Source organism: Bactrocera latifrons, unplaced genomic scaffold, assembly GCF_001853355.1.
Source record: "Bactrocera latifrons isolate USDA-ARS-PBARC rearing strain unplaced genomic scaffold, ASM185335v1 scaffold_82, whole genome shotgun sequence".
NCBI lineage: Eukaryota > Metazoa > Arthropoda > Insecta > Diptera > Tephritidae > Bactrocera > Bactrocera latifrons.
Genome location: NW_017537512.1, coordinates 841,897 through 852,706, shown reverse-complemented (window position 1 = coordinate 852,706; position 10,810 = coordinate 841,897). Strand labels below are relative to the sequence as shown.

At 35.3% G+C, this 10,810-nt stretch overlaps 3 protein-coding genes across 4 annotated transcripts in view; 1 reads left to right on the top strand and 2 right to left on the bottom strand.

Annotated features, from left to right (window-relative positions):
- LOC108976969 (forkhead box protein I1-A-like) overlaps window positions 1-779 on the bottom strand; it is a 6,250-nt gene extending 5,471 nt beyond the window's left edge. The window contains exons 1-2 of one of the 2 annotated variants that reach the window (XM_018946436.1): window positions 731-779; window positions 364-483 (exon numbers count right to left, since the gene is read on the bottom strand). The gene's annotated coding sequence lies outside the window, so the exon portion shown is untranslated. The remainder of the gene's footprint in view (window positions 1-363; window positions 484-730) is intronic. The other variant, XM_018946434.1, reaches the window with a different exon arrangement.
- A 7,675-nt stretch (window positions 780-8,454) lies between these two features.
- On the bottom strand, window positions 8,455-9,264 carry LOC108976968 (BLOC-1-related complex subunit 8 homolog). The gene is made up of 3 exons (XM_018946433.1): window positions 9,147-9,264; window positions 8,904-9,081; window positions 8,455-8,840 (listed from the first exon to the last, which is right to left on the bottom strand). The coding sequence occupies exons 1-3, from the start codon at window positions 9,187-9,189 to the stop codon at window positions 8,522-8,524; spliced, it is 540 nt and encodes a 179-aa protein (XP_018801978.1). The 5' UTR covers window positions 9,190-9,264; the 3' UTR covers window positions 8,455-8,521.
- Window positions 9,265-9,540: 276 nt separating this feature from the next.
- Window positions 9,541-10,414, top strand: LOC108976967 (28S ribosomal protein S7, mitochondrial). Its single transcript, XM_018946432.1, has 2 exons — window positions 9,541-9,665; window positions 9,730-10,414. The coding sequence occupies exons 1-2, from the start codon at window positions 9,628-9,630 to the stop codon at window positions 10,358-10,360; spliced, it is 669 nt and encodes a 222-aa protein (XP_018801977.1). The 5' UTR covers window positions 9,541-9,627; the 3' UTR covers window positions 10,361-10,414.
- The last annotated feature ends 396 nt before the right edge of the window (window positions 10,415-10,810 follow it).

Sequence of the window (10,810 nt, the reverse complement as noted above, 5' to 3'; positions counted from 1 at the left end):
TGTTTAATAATTATATTATTATTAGTAAGCATTTATTTTAAAATTACTGTCCGTTGCAAAATTTTTTTGTCATAAAAATTCCCGTTTTGATTTTCCACAGGATTGTTACAATAATTTTTGTTGCTATATTTTCGAAACTCACACCAAACTGATCACAGACTTGCCGTAGAATAATAATACTTTTTATTTATCAATTCCTTAATTGAAATATTATTATTTGCTTAGTATATTTTTAAACTAATATTTTGTAGTATTAATTTTGTTGTTAAACATCACTTTCCAATTATCCCAAAGCATAAATAAATTAAATAATTGTTTTTGTTTTCTGTATAAAAATTAATTCTAAACCAGTTTTATGCTTACTAAAAATGTAATCTCAAATTTTCATTTGTTAAAAACCATACGTAATTTGGTTAATGGTTGTAAATGAACTAATCGTCTGGCGATTGATGACTTGATCCGTAGCGCTGTGAAAGTATCAAACTGCAATTAAACAGTACATAAGATGTTACGATTTAAAAGTGCTAAATAAGAATTCTCCAGCACATGCACATACATGCATACTTGCATACTGGCTGTATGCATATGCTTGTCTGTAAGTATGTAAAAATGTAATATGCCTTCGTTGCATTTTCGCTATAGCCTACATTTGAATATATACTATATAACTACATTCATATTTATACATATATGTACAATGATGGTATATAATTGGTCTTCATATATTTACTCGACAGTCGCATACTGTTTTGTTATTGGTTGTTACTTTCGCGAAAATAACAACACGAAGCTGCCTGCCCTTAACTGTGCCCTACTCTACTATACATTCTGTTACATCAAAACCATTTGATTTGCGAAAATTCCAAAATCAGTTGCTAAAGCGATAAATGCACAAACATGCAATCAGCCATACGGCCACTGATAAGCTGTAAAGATTATATGCGCATAGTTGATTAGTAATGATTTTAAATGTTTAAGTATATTCTAATATTGAGATTTTATGGAAAATAAATTTATTGCAAGCAAGCAGTAGGGAAAGGTTACTTTCGGTTCCAAGCGAGATTTAATATCTGCTCACGCGACATTCTTATTCCACTAGTGCCAGACGTTATTCCTTTTCGCTGTTTGGTGTTAATTGGAGATTCCAAGTATAGCCAGGTCCTTCTCCACGTGGTCTTTCTAACGGAGTGGAGGTTTTCGCCTTCCTCTACTTCCCCTGACGGTTACTTATTCAGTTCGAACCTGTTGACAAGAGGATTGAGGGAGGAGTCGTCTTGTCTGAAACCTGGTTTGGTATTGAACGCCTCGGCGAAGTCCTTCCCGATCCTGACGGAGCTTTTGCTTTTGCTCAACGTCAGTTTACATAACCGTATTCGTTTTGCGTGGATACCATAAAAAATGAAGAAAGGCAGCTTCTTTTGACAGCACAAAAAGCAGCTGCCTTAAGTTTTCAAATTGGTGGTGTGTGTCGATTCTCTTTATGCTTTCACAGCCATTCAGCAGGTTGGAGAAGTGTTCTCTCCATAATTTTAGTATGCTCTGGGCATCGCTGTGCGTGAACCAAATCTTCGATTGACACAAACCTTTTTGTCGAGTTTGCTACGGAAACATTGAAAATGTTGTCGATGTTATTCTTTACACGTGCCTTTGGCAACCCGTTTGAAGTGAGCGTAGCAAGAGCACTGGAGAAGAGGAATGGGGGCAGCACCAGTAGCAGATGGATAAGGGCCGTACTGCACACCATAATAGCTGAAACCACAGTAGGGGATACCAGAATTCGCCTCGGTACTACAAGAGGCTGCCCCCCTGCCTTGTCGTAAACGAACTACAAAAGTTATTAGGCCTGGTTTAGGGATGGTAAAATGTCGTTGGTCTGAACATTAACACCTCGACTTCGGTAGGACTTCAACAATCGAAGCTGCAATGATGCATCTGCTTGTCGAGTGCCATGCGCACACTCGTAAACAGTTTACCAGATCGTAACTAAGTGCACCTTATCTGGGTGTCCGGTCACAAAGGTATAGCAGGGAATGAACAGGCTGCTGAGTTCGCCCGCTCCAAAGCATCCACTAATATGGTAGGACCTGAACCTTTTTTCGTGGTTGGTCCCCATACCATAAAGGTTTTACTCCTCAAGAATGAAAGAGTAATAATGGGTAGTTAGAACCTTAGCAGGTTATGTATGTATGTAATCAACCTCCAAACAGACAAACTCTGGCTACTTGTTGCTTTCTACACTTTCGACTATATCTCACGACGTAATTGCTCGCCAGCTATGGAATTTGTAATAAACACATGCCTTATGAAGTCTCTCTTCTTAGAAACAACATAAAGTTTCGAAAAATTTTACTCTCTATAGTTAACACGAAATTTTTGGCGTAAAAAGCCAAAACACTATTTAACTGCTTGACGCAGTTGGTTAAAAAATATTGCAGTCAGAAGTATAATAACTAGCGGTGCGGAGTGGAAAATAACACACTTGATAAAGATTTTAGTTGATTGAAATTATATTTAGCAGGAAGACAGTATTTACAATAGTTAATTATATTAATTTTCACAAAAGATTATATTTTTAAGAAATACTAATAGTATGACATAATATAAGACATGATTTTTGACATGATCGACAGTTTCCTAAACGAATAGGAATATTGAATTGTTTAGAGAATTATCATTTTTGTTACGGAAACATAGAAGTTTTCTAAAATTCTCTTTCTTTAGGGCTACTGGAGTAATTATACTTGATGGTAGAAACTTAAGGCGGTTTCATTATGTGGACCTGATGTCGGCTTTTGACTTCAAATTGAAGACACTTTTGTTGTAAAGGATAAATATCGCAGAAAAAGTTTACTAGGAAATAAGTTAGTGGAGAGTTTTCAAATTATTCCGATGTGGAAAATAAAATAGACTTCTATCTAGTTATGCACCTGAACAACAAACTTTCGGAACTCAGTTAATGTTAATATGCATGTATTATAGTTAATATATTGTATGTAGCAAGGGATCCATATGGCAAATTCATTTCCTGGAAATCATAAAAAGACATTCCAGAGAGGAGACAGAAAATAAATGTTAGGTTAATATAGATGGGTTGCTTTAGTTTATTAATGGAATATAATATTCTTACAAAATTCAGCAAAGCCGCTTACATCTGTTGAATCATGATCTGTTGAGCTGAAGAGGTTTTTTAACCCTATAGAGTATATTTTTAAACTCTTTGAACATGTTGGTATATAGTTAGTTTTGTTGACGTAATTTTTATATGTTTTATCTAAAGCTAATCGAGTTAGATATAGCCTTGCATATCCGGTTGATCGTCTCTGCTTCCGTCCGTATATCCTTGCAAGCAGTAATTTGAAAAAAATTAAGATATCTTGGTACACATGTTTCTTGGCATCATAAGATGCTTGTTATTGCAGATGGACGTAATCGGACTACTGCCTCGTAACAAATGGCACCTGTGGCTCAGGACAAATTAATTAAGCACCCCTACCGACTATGTAATAGATGAAATCGACAGATAACCCGGACACTCAAGACATACAATTTTACCTTCAAGATATTAAGCAAAGGCTTAATAAGTTAGGAGATGGGCGTGGTACCGACTACTTTTAGGTGAAATCGCACATGTATCTCCGAACCCGCCCGACCGCTTTTAACTATATTTGGTACGCATTCATATGGAACAGCGCGAAAATGGGTGAAATGGTCCACATCACAATTTTAAATGAATTTTGAATTTTTCACTTTCCATTATACAAATGAGGCCAATTAATAACTTTGCACGATTAATGTCTTTAGAATATGCCACCTAATGACCAAAAATTGTCAAAATCCAACAAAAATTGTTCAAGCTCCAAGGTACTGAATGTTTGGACACCAGTACCTATATTTGACTTGTAATCGAAAATGTCGGTCAATGTGTGATATATATATAACTGAAATTAGGGGATAATCCTTCTTTTATAACGGTATGTCTTTGTTAAAAATGTATTGAATCGAGTCAATACTTTGCTTAGCTCCGTAAGTATACGTCAATAAAAATGAGATAGCGTGTTTTACTAATAACAATGTATCTTTGTGCCTAAAATGGAAAAATTGGCCGAAAACTTGACCTAGCGAATACTTTCACATCTGGGGTATTTTCATCCATTCGGCTGACTTGGAATAGCCAGCGGAGCCGCAGTCTCTTAATTCGCTGAACTATGTCAATGGCGTCATATAACTCATACAGCTCATCGTTCCATCCAATGCGATATTTCCGTTGTCAATGCCCAAAGACCACAAATCTTTCGCAGAACCTTCCTCTCCACAACTCCTCTATACGATATAGCTGAACGGGGATGATGAGTGACTTTAGAGTTTGGTTCTTGTTCAACGAGAGAGGGCTTTAACTTGATCTAGCCCCAATATAATACATAAACATATAATATCCGGGTGACTTTACTCGATATGATTGGTGATAATATGTGCGGTACCTCAATGAATCTCAGGAAAAAATTTATTAGTATGTTTTTGAGATCAAAATCAAGATAAAGAACTTTTTTTTGCTATAAGAAAAGGGCCTGTAAAGGATTTTATAGTTTCGGTGCAGCAGAAATATATAGTATGTCGGAAATCGACTCAGTGGTTTGAAATTGTCTGCTAAGGGATAATCGTTGCAAGAAAAACTATTTGTCTTCGTAAAAATCATGATTAAAGGTAGGTCAACAATGAAAATATAAAAATTGTCGCGATAAATAATAATTATTATTTAAACTAAGGAAAGCAATGTGAATGGCCTAACTATACTTCAGTATATACATACACATACATACATATGAAAATGAGAGACATATGAAAACATATGTATGTATGTACAAATATGTGCAATTAATTCCTTAAAGCATTTCTGCACTGTTTACGCTCTCAAATTCGGCATCGGCAGCTGGGCCATGGGTGACGCGATATTTTGCAGCTATAAAAATTCATTCTGCATGGAAAATACTACAAGAGTAAAATTTAGCTGATTGCTGTACATTGCATTTTCAAAACTGATTGTGTAAGCACTATTCCTCTGTACGAGTACGTAATAAGAGTTTATTTCAGCACTTTCAGTGTTATTACAAAAGCATACATACACATATTTTTTTATATACCGACAAATGTTCATACATATGTATGTATGTACATATGTATATGATATATGCAAATTCGAATATTTGACTCAGATTTTTTCATACGCTTAATGCACAAACTAAGGTTATTTCTTGAGATAATCAGCGTTTATTCAATGCTGAAATGGAAAAATCTTTCTTCGCTCTAAAATTTAAAAAATGTCATTTACATACATATATACTTAGTCGCATACTTCAAGCTTAAAGATATTTACATACATATATACTTAAATACGTATGTATGTACATATATAAAAACCTTTAAGCTTGATGTTGCGATTAGGCAAAGTTTAAAAAATGCATGTTAGGAAAAAAATGAGTTTGCTGAAAATAATTTCGGCAATGCTGAGTTGTCGATACCCTGCAACTGTAAATTGACCAATAGTTTATCTCTAGCTGAAAAGCTTAATGATATAAAAGTATTAGTTGTAAAAAAATGCACCTTGATAGCTCATCATTTATTTTTATTAAACCTTAAAAGGAACAGCGTACAATGACTTGCGATTATGGTTGAAAATTTTTTGATTCGAAAACTTTGGATTAAAATTTCCCGGTTTTGGGACTACAAAAATATATTTTTATTTTTTAATACGAATACATAAGATTGGCGACCAGTGCGCCCAGTAAAGTATATATTTTAGAATAACGTTTTTATATTTTATTTTTCAATCCGGTAGTTGGAATTGAGGATCCGAGAATTATAGAGGGAAGCAAAACGCATTTGCAAATAAAAAAAATAGAGAGAGAGAGAACAAAAGAAGTGAGTACGAAAAGCTTGAGAACCTGGGCCGTCGGGGCTCCAATGACGATGAAGAAGTTCGAGTAGCAATTACCCGTCTGAGGAACAATAAATCGGCGGATGTCGATGGATTGCAGGTCGTGCTATTCAAATACGGCGGCGAAGAACTGATAAGGAGTGTGCATCAGCTTCTTTGTAGAATTTGGTCGGACCAAAGCATGCCTGATGATTATAATTTAAGCTGTTTCCATGACAGACGAGTCTACGTAACGGGAAGGGGTCTGGATTTTTATCCGACCAAGGACTGGAAACTCCGCTACAACAAGAACATTGGAATTTAAGTGTGCTCTGCCCAATCCACAAAAAAGGCACAAGCATACTGTGTGAAAGATTAAAGCCCACGCACCATGCGCGAAATCTTGGAAAAGACCCATAAAAAGAGTATCGAAACACACCACCTTTTCGTCGATGTCAAAGCTGCTTTTGACAAAATTGGGAAGGAGAAAGAGTTGGCCCTAAGTCGCTATTTCTGAATTTGGTGTCCCCGCAAAACCAACACGGCTGTGTAAACTCACGTTGAGCCAAAACAAAAGCACTGACATCCCAGGAAGGACCTGTTCGAGCCGTTCGTTACCAAACGAAGTTTCAGACATGGCAGCTCCCTTTCGTGCGACTTCATTAATCTATTGCTGGAGAAAATTTTTCGAGCTGCAGAGCTTAATCGAGCAGCACGATCCTCCTAGTAATAAGTTAAAAAAAGTATTTAAATGTTAAAGTTTTTTTTAGATTGCTTTATTCGCACCCAACTTACTATCGAAAGAAAAATTAAAACATTAAAAGTTGAATTTTACCCAAATTTTGGTCGTCTTTGGCCTATCAAACTTCGATTTTTGATCAGATCAAAAAACTGGTAGCTCATGAAAAATGTACTAGTTATTGGATAAATTATTTTCAAGTATTAACGCAAGTAAATTTGAAAAATTATTTGACCTCATTGAATTGGCATCGTGCCTAACATTTCCTTAGGTGACTTTCGCGCCTCAATGTAATGTGATTTAAAAGTCACGAGGTGACCTCACATCAAGCTAGCTGCCAGTCGGCTCTATAAAAAAATCAAGCATTGTGCTTAGGTGACGCATGCGCCTCATTGTGATGTGATTTCAAAGTCTCGAGGTGGCTCTCGTGCCTCGATGTGATGTGATTTAAAGGTCAGAAAGTGACTTCAGCGGAAGAGCTGACTGGCTGCTGGCTCCATAAAAGAAAATCCGTCACCATGCCGGGCCAGTATTTAACCGGCTCGGAAGTCATGATATCCAAGTAATTAGTCTAACGAAAGCAAAAAGTAACCATTGTGGTCCGTTACACAATTTTCTTTCAGTTATAGGTACCTTGTAACTCGTGTTTTATGAGACAATTCAATTTTGTATATAATTAATTAGTTTCTTCCGGATGTCAAGCAAGATTAAGACAAAGCTGGACACAAAAAAATAAATTCTAATAGAGAGTTAAATCTTCTGTGAATTGTACCTTTGTCTTAAATATTTTCAATAAGAATTGATAGTTTTTTTTACTGAAAAAAATATTTCTGAATCATAATTACGTATTAGACGAACCCCATTATTTTGAATTCTGCAAAGAGGATAGACTTTGGTCACGACCGTGACGATATTCGTTCTGGATATTGTAGCAGGCTAAACTCCTACTTATCCAGAATAGACCCTGACATACCCAACGAATGTCCTGCATGCAATGAGTCTCCGCATGACACTGACCACCTCTTTGCATGCCCAACCAACCCCACCCATCTAACACCCCTTTCCCTTTGGTCCGACCCCGTCGAAACAGCATGTTTCCTGGGCCTCCCGTTAGATGACATCGACGACAACACTGATAACCCTCACCATCCCAACGGGGACTGATAATCGTTACAACAACAACAACAACCGTGACGATTATTTAGTATTGCGTTTCTTATTATGTAATCATTGTCTGTCCAAATATATTTAATTTTGATACCGGGGTATAACTCGATAATTCGAATTCGGGATTATGTAGGCGTTAATGAAATTTTAAACAGTCTGCAATGAAAACGATACGCACGTAGAAAGCGTAAATATGTATATACATAAGTATGTTTATACGTGCATACAAATGTTTGAGGTAGGAGGAGCACTTTTAGTTCCTATTTTTACACACTCGTACAATATTGTGGAGCAATATTTCAACAGCTGCAAAAAAAAAATAATTTCAAAGATGTTTTGATTGTACGTGGTTTATACAATAACAACGTATAATATTGCAAGTGCGTCCCTATTTTATGTGTTTTATGGAAAAGTGTACATATGTACATATTTTCTACAATTGAGTAGTAAAACGACATGGATGTATGTATGTATATGTATGGATATAGATATATTATATAATAATCAGCAAGAAATCTGCGATTTTTCGTACACTCTTATACTATTATTCAATGTTAATTTATTACAAAGTAAGAAGTAATTTTGTTTTTATGAACTTTAAATTAAATAAATAAATTTTGATTATTTAAAACTATTTGTAAAAAAATTATAAATAGGTAGAACTAATATTTGTTAATAATAATTTTACTTAACTAACTTCAATTTTAATGTAATGTAGTATACGATCTCTGCAATTCGCTGGTACTACTTTGTGGCACATTGTTGTCTCTAGTTGTGGATGTCATCATAGTTTCTACTCGTTGACTAGTTTCGCGCATAACACCACTAAAATCCGGCAATTCCGGTAAATCCAATGTTAAATGTGCTGAGAAACGCTTATAAACGGAGTTAGTAGTTGAGTCTTTCTTTGACTTGTTCTTTAGTTCTCCATACTTCAGTTGTTGTTTAAGAAATATTGAAGTTTTTATCATTTCTTGTATATTTTTGAAAATAGCTTCAGAATGCTCCACACCTTTAACGGCGCTAAAAAGTTATTTAAAGTATTATATATTTTGTTTAAACAAAAAATAAAGTTTTTATACATACCCAACTGCGTATTCCATGTCATAGCAATGCCCTTGTAAATTTGTTTGCAACTGTATAACTTCTGCCCGTTTATCTGAAATTGGCTGTAGCACCTTCCTTACATGCTCCTGAATGCGAAAAAATGCCAGTGATGGATCATTGGCTACAATATGTATGTTTTCGCATATTTTTTCGGAAGCTATAAAATGGTAATAAAGTATATTATTGTAATTTCCACTTGAATGAAATTGAAATTTTACCTACTTTTCTTGGTTTTGAATGCTAAATCTGCGTCCTGTGGAGTCATATCGTCTATTTAGTGCTTCTTATTGGAGTTGGAATTAGTATTTATAAACAAAGCTTTTGATAATCAATACTGAAACAGCTGTATTTTGATAGATGTAAAAACAAAGGCATCGATAACTCATGGAAACAGTGTTGTGCTTCTTTTTGTAAAAAATAAAATGTTGACATTCTTAACAAATAGAATAAGAATGCATATCATTCTAGTATTGCGTTTAGAAAATAATATCTTATGCATGTAATAAATATTTATAGGAAAATTTGTAAAGAATAAATTACTATGCCGGAAAAAATAAAAATCTCCGTTCTGGATACTTTGTTCACTATTTTGTAACTTATCGATTAATTATTTTCATCGCAACAACATCTGCTATTTCTTGAATAAAATATATTAAGTGGCTGCTTCTGTTTACCTAGTTAAAACTCAATTTTGTAACTGAAAATGTTGCGCAGCCTGTGCAGCCGCTTGGAGCCACACAGGTAAATTGAGAACAATTTGATTTCACTTTTGGCAGACGTAATAAACCACATAAATCCTTTCCAGCTTGGTATGTGCCTTCACGCGTGGAATGTCGGCATATCCGCCGCACTATATAGAAGCAATATTCTCGAAAAAGAAGCAGCTGAACCTTAAAGAAACTGATGAGTACATCAAGTTGTCGCATATGCCAATTAAAGCAGCCAGGAACGATGAATCCGAATCAATATTTTACAACGAATTGGTGAACAAAATGGTGAATTATATAACAAAAGGTGGCAATAAGAAACTAGCTAGAGAATTGCTTACCAAATCATTTGAATGTATGAAACGCGTACAGATCGAGCGCATGAACTTGAATGCCGATACCAAAGACACGATAATTGCCGATCCGGAACAATTGTTGATTAAGGCAATTGAAAATAGCCGACCACTCTTACAGTTAACCGCAATCAAACGTGGTGGCGTCAAATATCAAGTGCCCATTCCGGTGACTGAAAAACGATCATATTTTCTGGCCATGAAATGGATATTAGAAGCAGCCAGAGAAAAGGAGCGAAAGGTGCATTTACCAGAAAAATTGGCATGGGAAGTATTAGATGCGGCCTATAATCAAGGACGTGTGGTGAAAAAGAAGAATGACTTGCATCGACAATGCGAAGCCAATCGCGCCTATGCTCATTACAGATGGAGTTAAAAAATTGTTTTTTGAATAGTTTTTTTAATGTGGTGCTTATTGTAAAATAATCACAAAATAAAAATAACAAAATTTGGAAATGTGTTTGTGGAATTTTTGAAATCGAACTGTGCGAATATTGTTACAATAAGGTATTTTTATATATAAATACTCGATCATAACTTTTTGCGTTTGGTGTGGACAACGAATACTTGTATCGTTAAACAAGAAAAAAGTTTGTTTGCACCAAAGCATAACACACAATTAATTGATTTTGATCAGCCTATTTGTACGGTTTTCGATTAATAAGCAGCTCCTTAAGGAGAAAAGACGTGTGCAAAACCTCAGATCGATGTCTGAAGGACTAGTTCGCGTACATACAGACGGACGAACTTGGCTAAAGTCACGCTGATAATATATAAGTATATGGTCCACGACGCTTCCTTATAAGTGTTACAAACTTCGTGACAA

Bases quoted from the DNA above. Each gene is read 5' to 3' on its own strand.
- LOC108976968 (XM_018946433.1), bottom strand. From the start codon at position 9,189: ATGACTCCACAGGACGCAGATTTAGCATTCAAAACCAAGAAAA. The intron at 9,082-9,146 runs GTAGGTAAAATT...ACCATTTTATAG, and splicing joins AGCATTCAAAACCAAGAAAA to CTTCCGAAAAAATATGCGAA. The intron at 8,841-8,903 runs GTATGTATAAAA...ATAACTTTTTAG, and splicing joins GACATGGAATACGCAGTTGG to CGCCGTTAAAGGTGTGGAGC.
- LOC108976967 (XM_018946432.1), top strand. From the start codon at position 9,628: ATGTTGCGCAGCCTGTGCAGCCGCTTGGAGCCACACAG. The intron at 9,666-9,729 runs GTAAATTGAGAA...AATCCTTTCCAG, and splicing joins AGCCGCTTGGAGCCACACAG to CTTGGTATGTGCCTTCACGC.